At 42.4% G+C, this 24,868-nt stretch overlaps 1 protein-coding gene across 1 annotated transcript in view; it reads left to right on the top strand.

The window, feature by feature from the left end:
• The first annotated feature begins 6,265 nt into the window (after positions 1–6,265).
• The window catches only part of LOC145407081 (uncharacterized), an 88,099-nt gene continuing 69,496 nt past the window's right edge, over positions 6,266–24,868 (top strand). Inside the window, exons 1-3 of the mRNA XM_080278105.1 lie at positions 6,266–6,280; positions 18,021–18,130; positions 20,288–20,373. Of these exons, the coding sequence (XP_080134231.1) occupies positions 6,266–6,280; positions 18,021–18,130; positions 20,288–20,373 (211 nt within the window). The remainder of the gene's footprint in view (positions 6,281–18,020; positions 18,131–20,287; positions 20,374–24,868) is intronic.

Here is a 24,868-nt window from a genome sequence, read left to right as displayed (position 1 = left end):
GAACAAGTCAGCACAGATACAGCCAAGGGTTTTTCTTTTCCCCACATGACCTGCCAGTACAGAACAATGACCCAGTTTGAATACTCCTTGGCGATATTTTGCAGGAATGACAAACTGCTGTTGAACCTCACCCTGGGGTGTTTGTGACTCATGGTATATCCGTCCTGGTTTACGAAGGAATCTGGCTTGACCTTCCCCTGAATGCATAATCACATTACCCTATAGTTTGTTCTACACTATGGAAAGTATTGGGTCAGACTGTTGTTCTAGGAAAACATTTTGACAACTAATCTGATCTTGCAGCGATGCAATGGTCAACAGAGTGACACAATTTGAAGCCTTAGCCATGGCTCATGTTACTGCAGCCAAAGTCTGAGTAACAACATCTATGGTGCAACTATTCTTAGCACCTGGTATGTTACCTATAATAAGGCCAAACAAAGGATCTGGCATGACAGCTGCAACTGTCTGGCTAGTGTAAAAGGGAGATGTTACCTGGATGCATGCCTCGGGAAACAAACTCACTGATCCATCTATACACTGAGCTCAGATCTGTCTATCTGTGTAGTCCTTAGGCTGAACTAGACTCTGCTAGACAGAGCAACCTGAGGAATCATTGTCTTTCAGGACATTTACAGAAACACCTCCCACAAACCCTGGCTGGATAAGGAAGGCATTGTTGCTTGTGGGAGGGCCTGTGGAGGAAGCGGCCAGCCATTGATAATGCTGTGTTCCCACATTCACGATTCCGCCTACCGATCGTCCACGACTGCCGAAAAGTGGTATCGCCATTACGATTGTGCATAATCCCCATGCACTGACGACAGCGTCCCAGTCGTCGTCATGAGTCGATGCGTTGTTGGCGCAGGCCAGCCATCGGGGTGCAGTTTTGGCCCTGCTCAAAATTTTGCCGACGCTCGGGCCAACTGTCAACGATCGCCATCACATTGTGATATCCTTTTAATATCCTAATAGCGCCGTAATGAGCCACTGTGAGTCGTTACAAGTCTTGACAAGTCGTTACAGCTAGTTACGAGTCCTGAAGCTATAGCGACCATCGTGAAAGAAATATAACCGTCGGCAAGTCACACCGACAGCACAATGGTTGACTCCAGACACCCACTACCTGATGCAAGAGTCACAACGGCAACGCGGGGACCGTCGGCCACAAAAGGGGTGGAGATGCTCCTCTCTACTTCCCTAACCCCCCCCATCCCCTACACGAGGATGGTGGGCTGCAGGAGGGGGGCAACTTCAGCCTACAGTCCACGAAGTTCACGGCCACACAAGCCTCGGATTGCAACAACAATTGGAACTACTACCACACTTACTATAACTACTACTACTACTACCACTACTACTACTACTACTGCTACTATTCTACCACTGCAACTACTACTAGTATTACTACTACTACTACTACTACTACTACCGTGCTCAATAAACTTAATAAAATCATCTAGTAACAGCACTAAAAAGAACCTAAACAAAAACAAAAAGAGATCCTCATCTACCATAACAGGCAGCTGACACACACAGGCCATATGCATGTATGTATGTATTTATGTATTGTGCGTGCATGTATGTATGTATGTACTGTGTGTGTATGTATGTATGTACTGTGTGTGTATGTATGTATGTACTGTGTGTGTATGTATGTATGTACTGTGTGTGTATGTGTGCATGTATGTATTGTGTGTGTATGTATGTATGTATTTGTGCATGTATGTATGTATGCATGTATGTTATCGAGCTAATAAACGACGCTGGCCGTGATAGTAATGGTTTCAATACTTCCATATATCTAACAGGAAGTGTGAGAGAGAGAGAGAGAGAGAGAGAGAGAGAGAGAGAGAGAGAGAGAGAGAGAGAGAGTTTAACTCAACATGATCATCACCATCATCTGATCTAAAAACCCTTAAGTGTGAAACTCCAATAACTTATAAAAGAAACTCACCTACCATCCCTACAAATATTTATCTATCTATCTTGTATATTTTACGTGTAAGGATTGAGCACATTATCGGATCTTGACAGGTATGGCGATCCCGTTAGGACCATCCCGTACAACCGTAACTCTGCTGCACTGGCATCCCATGTGCCTCCAGACGGTTTTACGACCATCGTACCGCACCCCGACGGTCCTCTATTGTCTTGGACTTGTACCCGTAGTGCAAATCAGCCCCGATTGCGACATTCTTAACGCCGTCCCAGACACCCATTAGGCCGTCTCAACCCCATCCCAACCCCATCCCAACAATCCTTTTTGCCATCCATGAATGTCATGATGGCACACCCATCGGCATACACAGGGTCCAGATTACCTGGGATGCGGTCCTGAATGACCATGGTTGGCAGTCGCGGACGATCGGGAGGCGTATTCGTGAATGTGGGAACGCAACTTAAGGCTGCATAGCACACAAATCTCTGAATGTGATGCCCTGAGGACTAGATGCCTGAGGGGTCATACTCACCATCTGGGAAGTTGGAGCACTGACTACCTATGATGGAGGGTTCATTGTCTGAGGGGGACTAGTTACTTGTGAGGGAGGACCTGTGCTGCTACGGACGACACCACCATGTGCTTGTCGGGGAATGAAGGTTGCATTTACCTCCTGCCTCTGATACACTGGGGCTGGTGCTGAAAAATACTGTCCTGTCTTTTGATTGCATGGTTGATACTGCTGCTGGTTAGGGTATTTGTTGTACCTTTTCCAGCCAAGTTGCTGAACATTCTGCCCTTGGTCCTTTTTCTGCGATTTGTCTGGACTGTGGCCATTATTCTGAAAACGGCCTTGATGCTGGGGTTCACTCTGAGATGACTACCAATTCTTAGTAGTATCTTTCTTGTTCCAGGGCTGTTGCTTATGAGTTTGGTACTCGTACTTGGTGAAGAATGCATCAGCCCTCTCCACCATTTGGCTGGCATCCTTTACTTGACAAATGTTTAGCAGGTCACAACTTTTCCTACTGCATACACAGCATAAGGTCAATTATCCTCTTTTGAGTGCAAGGGTACTCATCTATCTTTTCGTCTAAGTGATGAGGCGGTCGAGGAACTGGACAGCAGGCTCCTTTTCTTGGAGATGCGTCCTTGTGAACTGTCTCCTGGCATCGTTAACCATGAGACCATGTGCCTTGATGAGTGTGGCCTTCATCATCTCATAGGTGAGATTGTCTCCGTGAATTCTGTGGAGAATATCAAGTGCAGGGCATAGAATCATACATTCCTTTCTCAAATCCTTTGACTAATGCAAGAAAGTCTTGGTTTAATCACGGTTGTTCTAATGCTGTCTGCAACAAAGAGAGGGAATATAAAAGGTACCAAAGCCAACCCACCACCGGATCACATTTTGCATATGGTTCTGCGCGGAATCGTGCTAAGTCTGTTCTTCACTCTGCTCAATATAATTCCATCCATACTAAATGCTCTCAACTCTCAAACTCGAATTCTTCCTGCTCCTCCTGGCATCTTGCCAAAAACCTTTTTAACAACATTATCTCATCACTCATCATCCTTCCCTCCTCTTTCCTCTTTTCTACTCTGATGGTTCTGTAGCTATTTCTTCTACTGATAAAGCAGATCTCTTCACTCAGACTTTCTCCTCCAGTTCCACCTTAGACGATTCCGGTGCTGTTCCTCCTTCACTTCCTCCCTCTGACTTCCTCGTGGCTGACATTAAAATTTTTTCAGCTGATGTATTTTCTGCCATCACAGGCCTCAATACTAACAAGGCATATGGGCCTGATGGAGTCCTCCTGTTGTTCTCAAGAACTGTGCTTCTGTGATTACACTCTGCCTAGGCAAACTCTTTAGTCTTTGTCTGTCAACTTGTACCTTTCCTTCTTGCTGGAAGTTTGCTCTCATTCAGCCAGTCCCAAAGAAGGGTGACCATTCCCAGCCCTCTAACTATCGTCCAATTGCTTTAACATCGTGTATCTCAAAAGTTTTTGAGTCAATTCTTAAAATCTGACAGCACAACTGCCAAGTCATATGCCACCGGACAACAAAGTAAAAGATGCAGCAAAATAAAAAGTGCATATTCAAATATCTGTTGGCAGGAATTATACACTGAGAATAACAAAAGAATAGTTCGTAAAGTATCAATTATTTATAAAAGTGGAAGGAGGCCTGCCTCCTTAAGAAAACTAAAAACATCAGTAAAATCGCTACAGTCGTTCTATTTTATGAACGCAGTTTGGGTGGGGCGATCTGAGACCTCACACTGTTAGCTCTGTTGCCACATCGCCGCCGACACACGTGTAATTACTTGTGCTCACCTCTCTCTCTCTCTCTCTCTCTCTCTCTCTCTTATTTTAAACTAGTAACTACTTATAAATGAATTTTAAACACTCTGTATGGATGTAATTCAATAAAAAATCTATAGTATAGTATAAATCTCATAAGACTTGTCAGCGTTGCTTTTGCGATGTTGTCAGGTGGTGACACGAGGGATAGCCCTGCATGAGCTGGTCATACTCGGTCAGTCTTCCACCATGGAAGCTTGTTCATCAACCCTTTCTCGCGTTCTTCACAGTCACGCCAAAGAAATTATTTACAATGTAAATAAGTATTTCTTAGATGAAAAGGCAAACAACAGACCATTAATAGACCCCTCAAAAGCAGTTGTTCGAACAGCGAAACCACCAACTTCAGTGAAAGGACAGTGCTAAGAATTTGCTCAAAATTAAATAAAACTTGTAACACACAAAATGTACCAGAAGAGCCTACATTCTCTTCACCAACAAAAAATCGCCCTTCAACTGTAACCAATTTCGATGATTTTGACAAGTGTGTGCTCAGAAGAACCGTCTTAGGATTCTATGAGAGGAAAGAAATCCCTACCTTGCATAAGATAAGGGAAGAACTCAGAGAAAAAATCGCTTTTAATGGTTGCATTGAGTCCCTTCGGAAGGTTCTCTTCCAAATAGGATTCAGATTTGCAAAGATTGATGGCCGGAAATTCCTTATGGAAAGGAGTGTTGTTGCAGCTCGGTCTAGATTTTTGCGAGAAATGTGGCAGCTCAAGCAATCATTCCAGACGGTTGTTTATCTAGACGAAACTTGGGTGAACCAAAACTACACTGTGGACAAATGTTTGACAGACACTGCAGCCCAACATGCAACAGGAATAAAGCCACACACTGGAAAAGGAAGCCGTCTAATCATTCTCCATGCAGGAACGAAGGATGGATTTGTGGAGAATGCTGAATTAATTTTTCAAGCGAAAAACGACGGCGACTATCACTGTCAGATGAATGCTGCAGTATTTGAAAACTGGTTTAGGAATCAGTTGCTACCTGACATTCAACCCAGCTCTGTTATTGTGATGGACAACGCTCCATACCATTCTGTGCAGCTTGAAAGATTGCCAAGCTCATCATGGAAAAAAGCTGAGATAAGGGACTGGCTCATAAATAAGGGAGTTCAGCCCTGTGATGATTTATTGAAAGCAGAACTCTGTGAGCTTGCAAAGAAATTTTGCAACACCAGCAATAAATATCTGATTGATACAATTGCTAAAGAAGCAGGACGTAGGGTTGTAAGGCTACCCCCATCCCACTGCCAGTACAACCCTATTGAACTAATTTGGGCTCAGGTGAAGGGATATGTAGCCAAGAAGAACAATTTTAAAATGGCAGATCTAAAGCTTCTTGTTAAAGAAGGTTTAAGTTCGGTCACACCACAAAACTGGATGCAGGTAGTGAAGCATGCCGAGCAGCTTCAGGAAGAGGATGGAAGGAATGATGGAGCAGTGAACCAGTTTGTGGATTCATTCATTATCCACTTATCAGAAAGTTCAGGTGATTTTTCTGATTAAAACATCAGAAAGAGGATTAGGCCTAATGGGGAAACCTCTATAAAAAAAAAATGCACCTATAGACCTTTACCTCAGGGGTGGAGTGGAAAAAAAGTCGAAAACAAGAGAAAAAATAAAGAAAATAAAATTAGTAATAGTTAATATAAATATGAGAGAGAGAGAGAGAGAGAGAGAGAGAGAGAAAGAGCACATGTGTGGCGACGATGTGGCAACAGAGCTAACAGAGTGAGGTCCCAGAGCGCCCAACCCAACTGCCTTCATAAAATAGAACGACTATAGAGGCTTCACCAAGCATCGAGGACAAACAGCAGGCACCATCTGCCCCCTTATGCCTCTGGAGGAAACTCTGACGTAGGTCCCCCAAACTTGGACACTCGACCAGCAAGTGAAGGACAGCATGGGGAACACGACAGTCATCACAGTACGGTTGAGTCTCACCAGTCATGGGGAACCCATGTGTAAGCCGAGAGTGCCCAATGCGAAGCCTAGCAAGGGCCACCTCCAATCACCGAGACATGGAGGGGAGAACCTTTGGCACAACCACTGTCTGAAAGATTTCTTTTAGTTTATTATAAGCAACACCATCCCAGTGTCTCTGCCAACAAGTACCAATTGCATACTGCAAGGTGACGTCACACTGGGACAAAAGTGGCTAGCATGCAAGCCAGTTTTGTTAGCTGCTAGCCAAACTGACTCACGGTGAGCGAGATTTCACTTGCGAGGCGAAATGGATAACAATTTTTGCCCACAGCTTATTGGTGCGATTAGAACTCAAATATTAATTTTGTAATTGGTGAGAAAATATTCTGTTATTCACAGGAAGAAACTTTAACTAAAATTGTTTAATAAATACAATTTAATTCTTGTGGTTTTTATTCATTTTTATTTTTTACTTGCAACATGAAATCAATATTCGGACACTCGGGTGACCAGCCGCAGAGGCTGTCTGTTTTGTCTCCAAACAACAAGTAGAAATCAGATTTCGATATGGATCCTGCAGCAAGGAAAACTCTAGTAGACTGTTTTGTGTCTCTGCAGTTGCTAAAGTATGAGGCAGGGCAGAAACTGAGGAAAAGGGAGTGGGTACTCCGTGGTGGTTTGTTTACAAATGATCATGAAATGTTAAGGCACACAACACTGTTAGCCATTTTGGCTCAGAAAAACACACGAGTGTAATGGACACTTGGCTCTGCTAGCCATTTTGCCTCCCAAAAGCTGCTCACATGTTGGCCACTTTTGTGTGAGGCAGTTACAGAAACTGAGGAAAAGGGAGTGGGTACTCCGTGGTGGTTTGTTAACAAATGATTATGAGATGCCAAGGCAGACAACACTGTTAGCCGTTTTGGCTCGCAAAAACACACGAGTGTGACGGACATTCGACTCTGCTAGCCATTATGCCTCTCAAAAGCTGTTTGCATGTTAGCCACTTTTGGTCTAGTGAGACGCTGCCTTAAGGTGTTACATCAGAAGCAAGAAGCGGGTACTCGGTGGGGGGCTGTTGAGAAGACGCAGCTTTAGCTAATGTATCAGCCCTCTCATTGCCCATCACACTAATATGTGGGGGAACCCACCAGAAGTCCACACGACAGCCAAGACCGCCAAGAAGAAAAAGGCTCTCTAAAACTGATAAAACCAATGGATGGAATGTATTAAAAGACTCTAGTGTAAGCAGAGCACTACGTGAGTCACTAAAAATCACATACACGGATTGAGGGAGAGTAAAAATATATTAAGAGCATGTAAAATTGCAGTCAGTTCCTCCGTATACACTGAAGTAATGCCAGGAAGGCTACTGCCCGTACTAAAGGAAGGGAAGACAGCACCAAATCCTGCTCCAGTATCAGTCTTAGACCTGTCAGTATAGACAGGGACAGAATCCTCATGAGTGGAGGCATGTTCTAAAAAGAGAGAGAGGGACACTTGAGAGAGATGTGAGCCTTTTTTTGCAACAACAAATCCACAAAATGTCACATCAAGGAGTGGCCAAGAAATCACCCTTGGGATCCGATGTGGACAAACTGCCAGTCTGAGAACAGAGAGGGCTAACATAACAGACCAAACCCTGCAACCAAATGGCTTTGAGAAACTAGGACAGGTGTCATAAATAGAAAATTGGGAATACTAGGAGACAATGGCACAAGAAATTGAGTCTGGAATGCAGTGAAATCGATACCAACACCTCATCATCAGCAACTGGCGTTGCAAATCCAACACGAGTACACCAACATCCACCAACAAACTTGAAATTGGGGATTAACTGAATGCCCTGGTTGCCAGACGTACACCAGCATGATGCATAGAATTTAACAACCAGAGATGGGCATCTGTTGCAGAGGAGTAGACCTCACACTCATATTGAAGTTTAGGAAGAATGAGAGACCTATACAAGAGGAGGAGGTTCTGACAGTCAGCACCCCAAGAGGTATGAGTCAAAATCCTCAAAAGACCCTGGTTAGTCGTCTATCAAACAGAAGACCCAGAAACCGCGTCCCTTCCACACAGGATATTCTCCGACCATAGAGATACAAGTCAGGGTCTGGATGAACCCATCAAAGATGATAAAAATGAAGAGCCACTGTTTTTGTTAAAGAAAAATGGAAACTGCGAGACTCTGCCCAGTCAGGAATTCTACTGAGAGCCAACTGCAACTTCCTCTGTATCAGACATTCTGGATGCGGTGAAGGAAATTGAGAGGTCATCGCCATATAGTGATCCCCGTACACTGTCAGGAAATACACTGTCTACACTGCTAATGGCTACAGCAGAGTAACAATAAGGAAAATCCCCTGTGGTACTCCATCTTCTAGTGAACAGGCATTAGAAAGCACTCCTTCCACTCTGACCCTTAAAAAACGGGTTGAAAAAACTGTTGAATAAAAATAGGCAAGCACCCATGAAGACCAAACTCATGAAGAGAAAGTAAAATGCCATGACACGAGGCAGTGTCATATGCCTTCTCCAGATCGAAGAAAACTGTGACCTGGTGTTGGTTAGTGGAGAAAGTCTCACAGACAGAAGATTCCAAGGACAGTAGTGCATCAGAGGTAGACTGCATTTTTTAAAAACCATACTGGGCAGGGGATAAGAAGTCACCTCTCTCTAAAAACCACACAAGCCTACCTTTGACCATTTTCTCCAGAACTTTACATACAGAAGACGTCAGAGAAATAGGCTGATAATTCGTCACCTGTAGGTGGTCCTTATCTGATTTGGGGATCGGGATATCAACAGCAACACTTCAACAAGTCGGAAACTCCCCAGAACTCCAGATCTTATTAAACAGTGAAAGCAAAAACAAAATGGACTCATCAGACAGGAGACATAAAAAGGTATAAAGAATATCATGATAACCAGGAGCCGAATCATGACACTGCGACAGAGCCGCCTGAAGTTCAGAAATTGAAAATGGAACATTGTGGGTCTACTCCCCAGCAGAGCCAAAATTTAGACAACGAGACTCTAGGTTCCAACGGTGGCAAGGCGAAGGCGTATCTGCATCCTTTTGTGACACACTGGCAAAATGATCAACAAGCAACTCTGCAACAGCAAAAGAATCAGCCATAGTTCCACCTGCTGTGGTTAAAACAGGAGAGGAGTGAACAGTAAATTTTCCTGAAATTTTCCTTACCCAATTCCACACCTGGGTGACAAGTCCTTGAACTGATGGAGGAAACATAACCCTTCCAGGATGAACGCCTGGCCTCCTTCAAAACCTGCCTCATATGAGCTTATGCCCTCTGATATGCCATCAAATACTGAGGATCCTAACAGTGACAACGAAGTCGAGAGAAGGAGACTTGTTTGGCTTTCACTGCGGAACTGCACTCACACTTCCACGAAGGAACCGGATGTTTAGGAAACTGACCCCTCATTCTTGGAATAGATAAAAGAGCTGCTGAGTGGAACAAATCACTGAAATATGACACTGCCTCAGTAAGACAGCCAAACTCATTGACAGAAAGGGAAGTGGAACTTAATTACCTGAAACGTGGCCAGTCAGCCTTATTCAGAAGCCAGTGAGGAAGATGTGGCTGAGGTCCACCTGCACTAGCAGTTAAAAGTAATGGAAAATGGTCGTTGCCGTAAAGGTCTGGTAACACATCCCAGGTATAATCTAAAACTGCATCAGCTAAGCATAAAGACAAATCAATGGCAGTAATAGTTCCAGTCAGGCTATGGAAATAAGCCATTTTATCGGCAATGAAAATGCCCAACTCCTCATCTTCCACTAAAGAGGCCAGCATGACACCCCGAGGATTGGCCTCACTGTTTCCCCATTGTGGATGGTGACCATTCATATCTCCTAGTAACAGAAAGGGAGAAGGAAAGCCACAAACAAGGCATTCCAGATCTGCCTTTTCAAGAGTAGCACTAGGAGGAAGATAAAGACTGCAAACTGTATACTGCCGACGTAAAAACATCTGGACAGCAACAGCCTGCAGGGGAGTGGAGATGTCCAGATGACTGTATGGAATATCCTGGTGAAGGAAGGTAGCAGCACCTCCATGATGACCTTGGCCTGGCACAGGATCAGAATAAAAAGCAGGGTTGCCAGAAGGACCAGAAGGAACAGTATCACCTACCATAGTCTTGTGGATGCACATGCAGAGAGGAGTAAATTGAGAAACAAGATGGCACAGTTCCTCATAGTTAGCATGTACACCCTGACAATTCCAGTGGATGATAGAACCCATTGTGGAGGGATGATGATTAAGTTTTTTCTTTTCTTTTTTTTTCTTGATAATGAATGGAGGAAGGAAAAACAAAGGGAAAAAAAATAAGTCCATGTGCCCAAAGGCATCCTCCATTCATAATATACTTATAACAATTGGATTTAAAATTGAGAGGATTAAATGTATGTGGGAAGCAACTCCCAGGAGGTAAATTCCAGAGAGTAATAGTTCTGGGGATAAATGAATTTTGATAAGCAGAGGTTCTGCATTGTGGAGGAGAGAGTGTGACTTCATGGGCGCTCCCAGCTGCCCGAGTATTTCGGGAGAAAATGTGAAGGGGACACACAATTGAAGCCAGTTCGTTAGAGCACTTACGGTAAAAATATCGATAAAATAGTGCTAAAGGAGCAACATCTCTATGTACCGATAACGGAGGAAGGTCCTGCATTATGGCAGGATTATTGATTAATCTAATGGCTTTATTTTGAATTTTGTCCAACAGCCTCAGTGCAACCGCTCCACATCCACTCCACAGTGGTGAACAGTATTCGATATGAGAACACACATGACTTTTGTATATTGTGGCCATCTGCTCGTCAGTGAAGAACTCACGAACTCTGTACATAAGTCCCAGTTTTTTGGAAGCATTTTTAGCAAGGAATTTAACATAAGCTGTCCAGCTTAAGTTGGGGTTTAGGGTAACACCTAGGATATCAATTGTAGTGGATATGGGAATACTGACATCATTTGAAATTATGTGAGAGTCTGAGGGATTCTTTCTATTGAAGAAATTAATGTATTTAGTTTTCTGAGCATTAAATGAGACCAGATTTTTTTGTCCCCACTGATTAATTTTAGAAAGGCCCTGGTTCAGAGAAATTGCTGTGTTTTTTTTGGGAATTTATAATATCAAATTGTGTAAAGGAGGTACTAAATGTGAAAGAACTATGAAGGGTCGAGTCATCAGCATAAGAGTGTATTGGGTTGTGTGTGACAGATAGGGGTTCATTTTATATGTATGAGAAAGAGGGTTGGTGCCAAAACTGATCCCTGAGGTACGCCAGCGTTTATGGAATGAAACTAAGAATAAATTCCATCTACCATGACCCGTATTTTTCTACTATGAAGGTAAGAAGAAATCAGAGGAATCCGTGATGCAAGGCCATAGTGTGACATCTTAGACAATAAGGCCTGGTGCCATACTCTGTCAAATGCATTTGAAATATCAAGTGCTACTGTGTATGTTTCACCATTTTGGTCTATTGTTTAGTTAATTTGATGGGTAAGAAAGCAAAGAATATCTACAGTTGAACATCCCTGTCTAAATCCATACTGCCGATCATTGATCAATTTATTGATTTCTAGATGCTTGACTATGTGTTTGTTAATCAGTGTCCCAAAAACTTTACCGAGAACGAAAGTTATTGGAATTGGTCTATAGTTTGATGGATCAGAAGTTGCCCCCTTTTAAGGAACAGGATGGATAATTGCTTCTTTCCAAGGGGCTGGAAAAATTGAGGTACGGATGCATAAGCGGAAAAATTTTTCTAATACAGGAGCCAACACTGAGGAGCAATTTTTAAGTACTATTGAAGGAATTTCATCTGTGCCAGTGGCTTTGTCTGGTGATAGATTCTGTATTACGGCTTGTACGTGTCTAGTGTGAATCATGAAAGGAGGTATTTGAGGGGAATCAAAAATCAAGTACAGGAATAATATGATTTTCTGAATTTAGGGTTGAGTTTGTTGAAAAAATGTCAACAAGAAGATTGGCTTTTCCGTGTGGGTCACTTACTAGACTTCCATTGGGGGACTGTAACAGGACTGTACACCTGACAAGTGATGGGTTTGGACTGATGCTTATGAAAGCCCTTTGGAGGAGCATGAGCAGCATCGGAAACCTGCACCCTCTGTCTAACATCCGAAAGCAAACGTGAGGACGAGGAAGTAAGTTTTACAACACTCCTCTTTGAAGTGGACATACCAGTTTGTTAGGAAGGTGGCTTGGGGGCCACCTTTGGAGATGTAGGAAGGCCAGAAACCCCACCATAAGCCCCAGAAGTGGAAGTAGAGTCCACAGGACTCGAATCATTGTTGGAGTGGCGTTGGTTGTGTGTGTAGTCTGTGAACCAAGTGTAATCGGCCCGCGCAAGCCGACTGGGTGCAAGCTTACTTTATAGTAAACGACACTGGTTCAACCACAGCACCCCTGGTGTCCACCAATGCAGTACGTGGCCAGGTGAACATTCCCAAAGTTTATTACCCTGGTGGGGCGCGAACCCTGGCTCACCCGTCTACGAAACGCACACTGTACCATTGTACCACAGAGGCTCATATACATATATATATATATATATATATATATATATATATATATATATATATATATATATATATATATATATGTGTGTGTGTGTGTGTGTGTGTGTGTGTGTGTGTGTAATGAATTGACCTTTATACATAAAAAAAGGAATTGTCCAATTGATTTTAGGCCTATTTATTATAGAAGATAATTATGTGGATAGCATTTTCCTAATTTTCAAATGTGAGGAGGATAATCGTAGATTTTTTCAGTATATGAACAGTGAGCATAAAAAAAAATGTATACGTGAAATGGAAAATAATGGCTCACTGTCATTTTTGGATATTCTTATTACAAAGTCTAGTACCTACATACACAGGTCTTGGATTAAGTTGCTTTTGCCCGCAGATCTATAAGATTAATTCAGTTAAAACTTTGTTAAATAGGGGCTATGATATCTGCTCCAGCTATATGACTTTTCATGAGGTAATATGTAAATTTAGAAGCTCTTTTGTAACAACTTTATGGAAGAATTGTTTTTTTATATTCTTAGGAAATTTCCTAGTAACAAACTATCACAGGACGTTAGAAAGAAGTATGATGTACCTATGTTAGTGAAAAATGTTAAGATGACATTTTATGGTAAAATTATTGTAGTTATGAATACCGTAAGTTAGTTCCGAACATTTTTAGAAATAGTTTCCCTGTTGTAAATTTTTTGATTGTCTTTACCAACGATTTCACAATAAGAATTTTTTTCAGCTTCATGGATCTTATGCCGGACCCTTTGTGCTCGAATATTGTTTATAAGATCACTTGTCCTAGTTGTCAGGCTAGGTATGTGGGATGTTCTAGTAGGGCATTCCGAATACGAGTATTCGAGCACATTGGGAAAAGTTACATGTCTGGGTCGTTTTAGCATAATACGTCCTTCTCTACTGTTAGGGATTACTGACTGAAAAACAGAATGATTTTCAAATTACTGGTAAGTTTGGGACTCACTGGAATACATTATTTGGAGAAAAGCTCTTGATCCTTAATTAAATCTTGCAAAGAACATTTACAGGTTTCATATTTTTTTCGGAATCAGTATTCATTCCTTTTTGTTTCGTTGCCGATGTCTGACTAGTCCTTTGTTATCGTTGTACCAATTCCTTATGAGCCCTATTCGTATAGAACGCTAGTTTAATCAGGTTAGTGTCATGGGCGCTTTTCTACCTATTTGTGACTTTTATTTTTGTGCATTTTTTTGTATTATTTTTATATTTATGCACTTTTGCTGTAGTTTTTTCCTTTATTAATACTATAAGAAGACTATAGGTTTGACAATTTTGTTTCTTATGTTAATCTATTCTTTTGGTTCATGTTCTTAATATTTATTGATGTGTTACACATACACACTGAAAAAGTGAACTTTTGGTCCATAACTGTTGCAATATAACGAGTATATGCTCTTTGGTAGGATCCCACATATATACCCTGGTGATGGCCACGTGAGGTGTCCGAAAATTCGGAGAAAGATATCAAAAGAAAATGCTGGCGGGTGTCATCAACATCCTTGTTTGTCTTTTAAGGAAATAACGATGCTATGGGTCCATTACTGATGTCCTGATTATATCTGTCTGTCTATCTATCTATCTTTCTATCTTTTGCAAGACCCCTTAATCCCTTATACGGGGTGGCCACAAACAAATCGCCTCCACGTCACCCTGCCCCCGCCATTTCACTGCCCTGCTCCCAATTCACTTCCCCTCCCCTCTCTCATAGACCTCTCCACTCCATCCCTCCATCTCATCCTTGGCCTTCCCCCTCCCTCTCTCCCCCTCCACCTCACTCAGATATTCTCTCCTCGTCAGAGTCTCACTCCCCATCCTCTCCACATGGCGAAACCACCTCAGTGCGTTTCTCCTAATGCTTCCTACCACATCCACATCCACACTACAACGCTCCTTCACATCCTCAATTGTCAGTCTGTCTCTCCATGTGACTCCACAGGCTCCTCTCAAATAGCTCATTTCCATTGCTCTCACTCTTGACTTGTGTCCCTCCAACAACGTCCAAGCTTCACATCCACACGTCAGCCTTGATATCACAATACTGTCATGTAATAACTTTTTCACTTCAGTGCTCATTTCCCTGTTTCTTATCACTGCCTTAAAGGAACCAGCAACCTTTCTTCCTTGTTATACCCTTTTAAGCATTTAACCCTCCAAACTTCCATCCTTACTCATCACACTACCCAAGTACTTAAACTTACTCATATTTTCCATTTCCTCCTCATCCAACCTCACTGTACATTCACTGACTTCACCTCTCTCGAAGACCATAACTTTACTCTTCCCTACATTCACCCTTAAATTACGTTTCTTACACACTCTCCCATAATCATCCACCAAGCCTTGCAGCTACCCTTTGTCATCACTTAACAACACAGTATCATCAGCAAACAAAAGTACAAGGAGTTTCCAAACACTGCCCTCCCTCATTAGGGCCACTCCAACATTCACTGCCCTACCTTGTACCTCATTTATAACCCCATCCATATACAGATTGAACAACCATGGAGACATGACACATCCCTGTTTCAACCCAATCTTCAGATAGAAAAACTCACTCAGTTCACTATCCACACGCACTGCAGCCTTAGCACATTCCTACATACTCTTCACAGCATTCACCAACTTCCCATCTACTCCGTATATTCTTAATACTTTCCACAATTCTTTTCTATCCACCCTGTCATATGCATTCTCAAAATCCATGAAGGCCGCATACGACTTCTTTCCCTCCTCTAGACACTTTTCCCCGAAAGATCTAAGAATGAATATCTGATCTACACAACCTCTTCCCTTTCTAAAACCTCCCTGTTCTTCTCCAACTAATTCCTCTGCTATTTCCCTAACTCTGTCAATAAGTATCCTACCGTATACTTTTGCCTATTACACAAAGAAGACTAACGCCGTTATGATTACCACGCACTGTTTTGTCCCCTTTCCCTTTGTACAAGGGAATTATTATACCTGACTTCCAATCATCCGGGACTTTACCTTCCTCCCAGGCCAATCTCCACATCTTCCACAGCAATTCTACTACTATCTCTCCCCCATGTTTCAGCATTTCACCACATAAGCCATCAATTCCTGGGGCTTTCCCCAGTTTGATTTTCTTTATTACTTCCACAACTTCCATCCTACTGATTTCTTCCTGTCTTCGCACCTTCCTCTTTCTCCCAGCCATTCCCCAGCCACTTCTACTCGCTCTACTTTCATTCTCTATGTTCAGCAGTTCATTTAAGTGTTTTCTCCATCTGCTCAATTCTTCTCGTTTCTTCACTAGTAATCTATCATTTTTATCTTTCACTCCCCTACTAACTTCATTGCCACTCTGTCTGACTCTCTTCACCTGTTTCCAGAACATTGTCTTACGTTCCCTCCACTTGACACTCAAATTCCTTCCAAAATCCTCATCCACTATCTTCTTACTAATCTTTTCACCTCTCTCTTCCTTTCTACATATAACTCTTTCTTTCGTGACTCAACTTCTTCCACGCCCCTATTCCTCTTCCATTCATTATATGCTTTCTTCTTTTGTGCCACAGCCTGTCTCACCACTTCATTCCACCATGCTGTTCCTTGCACCCCCTTTCGTCTTCTCTTCACCGCATGCACCAGCTCACATGCTGCACATACTTCCTCTGTGAATATCTTGCACACACCTTCCACATCACCCATTTGCTCCAGGTCATATTTATCCAATCGTTCCTCCACTTTACTCTTATATTCTGCCTTTTTCTCATCCTCTTGTAACCTTTCCACTCTCCTTACATCTACTCCTTCCTCCCGTCCTTTTCTTCTTCTATTTTTCCATTTTACTTGGACCTAGAAAGTCCACTTTCCGAACCTCTATATGCTCTTGCACCCATTACACATCTTCTCATCCTTTCAGCCAGGCATACATTATCAATCATTGCCTTCCTTTCATTCAGTTCACCATCCACCCTTCTCATCACTTGCCATATATATATATATATATATATATATATATATATATATATATATATATATATATATATATATATATATATATATATATATATATATATATATATATATATATATATACATATATATATATATATATATATATATATATATATATATATATATATATATATATACTGTATATTAAGAAACAGGAAAAGATCAAATTGGGTGATAGCAGACTGAAGTCAAAGATATTATAGAAATTATAAAAGAATAGAAATGGACGTGGGGAAGCCATGTAGCAAGAATCAGGGATAGCCGATGGAACAAGAGGTTGACTGACTGGACACCAAGAGATTGTAAACGTAGCAGAAAAAGCCAGACAGGAGGTGGAGAGATAAGACAGAAATTTGCAGGGAAAACGTGGCAAACATTGGCTCAGTCAAAGAATTCGTGGAGGAGGTTGGTCTTTGAGAGAGGTGAAGTTAGTGAATGTACAGCGAGGTTGGATGGTGAGGAATTGGAAAATGTGAGTACGTTTAAGTACTTGGGTAGTGTGATGAGTAAGGATGGAGGTTTGGAGGGTGAAGTGCTTGAAAGGGTACAGCAGGGAAGAAAGGTTGCTGGTTCTTTGAAAGCAATGATAAGAAACAGGGAAGTGAGCATGGAAGTGAAAAAGTTACTACATGACAGTATTGTGATACCAACTCTAACGTACGGAAGTGAAGCTTGGACATTGTTGGAAGGAAATGAGTTATTTAAGAGGAGCCTGTGGAGTCACGTGGAGAGACAGGCTGACGAATGAGGATATAAAGGAGCGTTGTGGTGTTGATGTGGATGTGATAGGAAGCGTTATGAGGAACACACTGAGGTGGTTTGGCCATGTGGAGAGGATGGAGGGTGAAAGAGTGACGAAGAGAGTGTATGTGAGTGAGGTGGAGGGGGGAAGAGGGAGGGGGAAGCCGAGGATGAGATGGAGGAATCGGGTGGAGAGGTATATGAGAGAGGGGGGTGTGAGTTGGGAGCAGGGCAGTGAAATGGCGGGGGACAGGGCGAATTGGAGGCGATTTGTTTGTGGCCACCCCAAACGGGATTGAGGCGTCTGGCAATATATATATATATATATATATATATATATATATATATATATATATATATATATATATATATATATATATATATATATACAAGCTATATTGACAGATTGATAGATAGAAAAACTTTGATGTTTTTATGTCAGATATACAACAACCTGGTGGTACACAGCCGAGGCCTCTCTTTTCACCACACCTTCTACACCGTTCACAACAATCCTGACTCTCACGTCATTATGTGGCAGTGCAAGGCACTGTAATTCACATTAAGACACATCTAGGATCAATATTCTCGTCAGCTTAGGAGGCTTAATGCCTCATTTTTAGTAACATACTTGCGGTCTTTTTTGCATCTTTGTTTTTCTCAATAAAACTTTTATGTACAAAAACATCAATTATTCGTACACAAACAAACGAAAACTGAAGAAAGAGGTGCCATGAGCTTCTTAATCCAAAAATAATAAGTAATTGTGTTTTACAAACTAATTTAAAAATTTTAAGTCTAGTCTTCACCAGTACACAAATGCTTTTTCTTAACACCTAATATTATCAGGTAAGATTGTTTACTTGATTTAGTATGCAATTCTTATTTCACCTGAAACATAATTGCTGCCAATGTTTGTATTTTTATAGACACCTAGTGGTGCATGGGTAGGTTGCCTGCTGTAAGGGAGAAGTAACTAAATTTTTGAAGGATTTTGATTGCATCATAAGATTTAATATTGTTACTTTCCCCCTACCACATTGTCACAGGCTCCAACAACAGTAGTTCAGTATAGGAAGGATGGTTGCCCAGTGAGTTGTTCTTCCTGTGGTCAGCCTCTCAGTGTACAGCATACAAGATCATCTGAGGCGCTGATGAAGACTGGCTTCTTTAGTTCACTGTCTTAATTTTCCATATAACTACACTTATTGCTTTCCAACTTCACTTCACTGTTTTCAAAAGCACTGGAGTTGTACAAACTTTAATAACTGCTATTACACTTTATGCTTGACAACACTAGTTTCAGAAGTACCGAAAATATAGTCTTCACTGACACTGCACTGCACTACACTCAAACTGAACTGAAAACCAACTGAACTTGCTGTAGTCTCTTCCCCATCCTTATATAGCCTTACATTATCAAGAAACTCTAGAAACTTCTAGAAGCTTTGGGGGAGGCGGTGGCTCAGTCGGTAGAGAGGTGGCCTGCAGTCCTACTGGACCCAGGTTCAAATCCCTGCTGGGGCAGGGAACACTTTAAGGATTTGAATTTCATAACAGCAGGCTTTACTGGTCTACCAGGAGACCCGCCGACATGTTATAAAAATAACCCCACTAATGCCAATACACCAGTCCTGTATGAGACAACCGTAGCATGTATTCAATATGGATAGTGGGTGTTAGCACCGAAGTGGTGACATTTAGTGGTGTATGGAATGTAGGAGGAATACTGGGCCTTGAGAACAGGCTGTGAGGCCTATGCCCAGAGTAGGACAAATAAAAAGAAAAAACTTGACGGAGCAATAGCCAGCAGTTACCAACTAGGAGACATCAAAACATACCAGAGTTTTCTTACATTACATAACACTGTAAATTATTTAGCATACAAACTTAAACTCAATTACACACTTTAATAAACAATCACATAAATAAAACATCATAGAGAAAAAGAGAACAAAAATTAATGCACAACTTACGAAATAACTACTCTCACTAACAGCAAGCAAACTGGCAACTCTGACTCGTACAGGAACCAGTTACCATAAACATAGAGAAACGTCAAAAAGCTACGAGCCCACCTAACTACCAAATCTCGCTTCTTAACACTACCCCCTCCCTAGTCCTTTATCGTCTCGACAAAACTACTGAATACAGTATATACATGCATGAACCTTAATCCTAATGAAACATCTAACTATACACAAAATAATCCTTCAACTTATCAAGTCTTCTTCTATGCCGCTTCCAACGACGTCCTTGCTCCTCCACACAGTCCACTCCTCCTGGAAGGTCTTGGTCCTCTTCCTGACTCACTTCTTCTCTCAGGAAACTGTCACCATCCTTTTGCACTTCAGCTCCTTGGTCTTCCTCAACATCCTTGGCTGTGGGAGAGCACGATTCCTTACAGACATCCCAACTATACTGTCCTGGCCCATGGTACTGCCACAGACAGTTCACGTGTACCTCCTTTGGGCAAGAGTTCCTGCCTCCCTGAATCCGATACGTTATGTCTGATAAATGGTCCAATGCACTGTGAGGCCTGTCCCATGGGCTGTGCAGCTTCGGTGACTCTCTTCTTTCACTGAGGGTTGTATAACCAAACTTGATCACCATCCTGGAAGCTCACAACATTTGCCTTGACATCGTACTTGCACTTTATCACCTCTCCTGAAAACTTAAGGTCTCCTTGCACTTGATGATGTACCTCAGCCAGTCTTTGCTGAGAGGACTTTGCATTGCCAGTGGTGTCTGTGGGAGCTCCTCACCAGTTGGTCTTTCCATTAACAAGTCAACAGGTAAGCATAATTCATGGCCCAGCATCAGTTTTGCAGGGGTGTAGCCGATAGACTCATGGGATGCAGACCGATATGCCATTAGTAATGCAGGTAATTTCTGGTCCCATTCTGTTTGTCCATCTACACAGTACTTGGCCAGTTCTTGTCCTAGGGTCCAGTTGAATTTCTCCACCATCCCATCTGACTGTGGCCTTAGTGGGGTCGTCCTGGTCTTCTTGATCCCCAGTAACTTGCAGCACTCACGGAACACAGCAGACTCAAAGTTTCTACCCTGGTCTGAATGTAGTTCTTGTGGCATCCCAAAACGACAGAAGAACTGGTCAACCAACACCTGAGCAACAGTCACAGCCTCTTGATCAGGGATGGCATAGGCTTCTGGCCACTTTGTGAAGTAGTCCATGGCGACACATATATATCGGTTTCCTCTTTCAGTGAGTGGCAGAGGTCCAGCAGTGTCCACTGCGACTCTTTCCATCGGTGTATCCACTTGGTACAGCTGAAGAGGGGTGCAACCACGTTTCTTGGGTCCCTTCTTGGCACAATACATATTACAGGCCCAACACCACTCTTTTCAACATTCTGATGCGTGCCAATACAGTAGAACCTCTGTTACAGTCGGCTTAGAGTTTCTTCACTGTTAGGTGCCCACTAGTGATCTGGTTATTGGACCCATCCAAGATTTTAGACCCCATCTTCTTCGGAACTTCCTGAGGCCATCAGGTGTCTCCCACTAACGCTCCAGTAGTCCGCTGTTCAAACAAAGAAGGTCCCACTGACTCCAGTAGCTCTTGGTCGCGGGGCTTAACCTGGACACTTCTTTTCAAGATGATTACACTGTACTCCACTGCAGTCATTCTAACACTGGCTGTAAATCTGCAGGCTCCATCTGCATCTTCTTCATGTCTTCTGCATCTGACACTGGCCCTGTCACAACCATATAGTGGCATTTCTTGCCAAGATTCCCATTCTTACTGCACTCCTTACTGTCTGTTCTTCCGTCTTCTCCCACACTATCCATCAAGGTTCTCCTGCATTTCATCAGTGGTGGGGCTTCTTGGGAAAAAATGGCTGGTTCACCAGCCTTCACTAATTTACCCTCATCCTTCTCAGTTGGACACTCATAGCTGAAGTCTCCCACCTCACCACAAGTCCGGCACCCATTTGTTGCAATATGATTTCCTTGCACTGTTTCGTTCTTGCTCCTTCTTGTGTCCCAGCTTCCTGCAGAACCAGCAACCTCCTCTGACTTTCTGTTCTCTCTTCCACTTCTTGCAATCCACTTTCCCATGTCCTGGCTTTTCACAGTACCAGCAACTTCCTTCAAAATTTTCCGCTTCCCATATATGCACCTTGCTTGCCTTGAATCTTGCACTATGACCTGTCTGAAAAGTGGATGTACTGGACCTGACATAGGACTCAAACTCTTGAGCCCCAGCTAGTGCTTCTTGCATGCTTCTTAGTTGTGCCAGCTTCATTTGCACTTTCAACTCTGCACTATCAAGAGCATCGATGAACTGGTCCCTCAGAAGAATACCCGACAGGTTAGGTGCAGCTCCAGGGTACACCTTATATATCATACTCTCCAGATCATTAGCAAGCTGTTGTAGGGATTCTCTTCGAGCCCATACACAGCTCTGGAATCTTGCTCTATAAACCTCAGTCTGGTACATGGTTCCATATCTGCACTCCAGCACTTCTATTAGGGACTGATAACTGTTCCACTCCATCACCGACATCTGGCCCAGAATTTCCATTGTGGCACTCCCAAGGCTAGTGGCAAGCTGCAGTGCCCTCTGCCTATCATCCCAGCCATCCTGATCTGCAAGTAACTCAAACTGTGCACGGTCAGCTTCCCAAGATACTCTACCAACAAATTCCTGAGTTTTCTTTTTAATCGGACCCCCATTATAGCCATGCACTTCTCTGATTTGGGGCCTAAGAACTGGGACATCATAATTAAGGCCAGGACTTAAAACTTCTGCATTCTGGTTATTCAACCCTGTAATGCTACCTTTAGATTCTTGGGATCCTTCAAGATTCACCATACACTGTCCATTCATTTCATATACCTCATGTACACTAACCTGAGGCTCAGCAGTGCAATATTTCTCTACAGCCTCAATTTTCTCACTAACTATGTTCACATGGTCGACGACACGTTTCAACTGGTTATCTACATGCTGTCTGCTCACCATCACTATTTCCTCACTAATCTTTAGCTGGTTGTCTACATGCTGTTTACACTCCATCACATTATTGCTTACCTCATACTTCTGCTGCTCTAGCTTGGCATCTACTTCTTCCTTAAGCACCCTCAGTTGTACTTCCCTCTGTTGCTCCTCTAATACCTCCTGAAACTGTTTATGTCGTTCTTTCTGTGCTTCGTTCTGTGCCTGCACTTATTCTTTGATTTCGTTCCTAAGCTCTTTCTGTTCTTTACTTTGGGCCTGTAATTGTTCTTGGAGTTCATTCTTCTGTGCCTGTAATTGTTCCTTGAGTTCTTCATTCCGTGCTTGTAGTTGGACACTTTGTGCCTGTAACTGAACACTTTGTGCTTGTAATTGTTCTTTTAGTTCTTTTTTCCATGCCTATAATAGCTTCACAATTGTTGCCAGGGACATTTTCTCCTCCTGCCCAGCTCAAGACCTTGTCTGCATACCTGCTTCCACGTCGAAGGTTCAACTCAATGCGGCACTTAACCCGTCACGTCCCGAGCTATTTCTCACCTCCGACACCCCCGAATCCCGAGGTATTTTCAAAATTTTTTTGGGGGGCTAAAACCTCCGCTTTTGGTAAGAAACATCGAAATTTCATAGAGAAATCTCTCACCTGAGGTTTAAAATACTCAATCCAGGTAGCAGTACCTCCTTACCTGACTGGGTTTTCTAACAGGCTGGCACCAAAGAAAACGAGTTCTATGGGAGGGTAACTATTTCACACCACTCATAAACGGTATTCATTTATTTACTTGGTACGAATTTATATGTAGTACGAGAGTATATTGGTTTTCAAACAGTAATATAGGCATTATAAGCATTGTTTCACTCACTAACTCATCACCATACCTGACCTTCTTTTGCCACATTACCTGATCATCATTTCTGACTGTTTCTTCCTTTAATGCTATGTAATCATCGATTGGGGAATCACTCTGGTCCTGAATGTCTTTAACAATGGCGTGTGGGGAGTGGGGGGGAGGTTATGCAGTGTAAGGCATTGTCCCTGCTTGGCATCTTGTAGAGGAATAGAGAAAGGTGTCCCGTGTATACGTACGAAAAATCACGCGCGAAAATTGAAAATTGTGCAAATTAGGGACCTTGCAATTGCACGACGTACCAGTACATCATCGGGACTGGCAAATGCAAAATGTTGCAATGTACCCATACGTCGACGGGACGTCTCGGGTTAATCCCACTCCTGACACCAGTGTTACGTCCCCATCCCACATTGCCACAGGCTCCCAGCAGTAGTTCAGTATAGGAAGGACATTGCCCAGTGAATTGTTCTTCCTATGGTCAGCCTCTCTGTGTACAGCACACAAGATCAGCTGAGGTGAAGATCAACACTTGCGTCTTAAGTTCACTGTCTTAATTTTCCAAATAACTACACTTAATGCTTTCCAACTTCACTGTTTTCACAAACATTGGAGTTATGAAATCTTTACTAACTGCTATTACACTTTATGCTTGACAACGCTATTTTCACAAGTACTGAAAATATACATTCTTCACTGACACTGCACTGCATTACACTCAAACCGAACCGAAAACCAACTGAACTTGCTGTAGTCTCTTCACCGTTCTTATATAGCCTTACATTACTCAAGATACTTCTAGCACAAACTTGATGGGACAATAGCTAACAGTTACCAGTTAGGAGACATCAAAGCATGCCAGAGTTTTCATACATTACATAGCTAACACTGTAAACTATTTAGCATACAAACTTTTCACATAACTTAACAAACAATCACATAAATAAAACATCATAGAGAAAAAGAGCACAAAAATTAATGCACAACTTACGAAATAACTACGCTCACTAACAGCAAGCAAACTGGCAACTCTAACTCGTACCGGAACCAGCTACGTACTGTAATCATTGAGAAACGTCAAGAAGCTACGAGACTACCTAACTACCAAATCTCGCTTCCTAACAATATTCTGCGTATTATTTTCCTATTTTAGTATTTAGTGTTTCGTTTTTGGGCATTTTAATTGCTTTTAGCATGTTTTGTGTGTTTTCAGTGTTTTTTTAATATTTTACTTGTTTTCTATTTCTGTATGCTTTAACTCTTTGTTGTCGTCGTTTGCCTTGCTGTCCAGCAGCATATGACCGTTGCAGTTACACTGCCTATTTTTTTTATTTTGATTAATCCGCCAATCAACACAGATGCCCGGTAGTCTAGTGAAGGATACGCAAGTCAGAGTAACACCCATGCTACCATGGTACAGTATCTTTTTTAGGGGATAACTGGAAGTGTTGGTGTATATCA

The sequence above is a fragment of the Coenobita brevimanus genome, chromosome 72 (genome assembly GCF_032717465.1).
Source record: "Coenobita brevimanus isolate Jiangsu-jjx chromosome 72, ASM3271746v2, whole genome shotgun sequence".
In the NCBI taxonomy this organism is placed as follows: domain Eukaryota; kingdom Metazoa; phylum Arthropoda; class Malacostraca; order Decapoda; family Coenobitidae; genus Coenobita; species Coenobita brevimanus.
The sequence above is the reverse complement of the archived record's forward strand: the minus strand, read 5'-3'. Positions and strand labels throughout refer to the sequence as shown.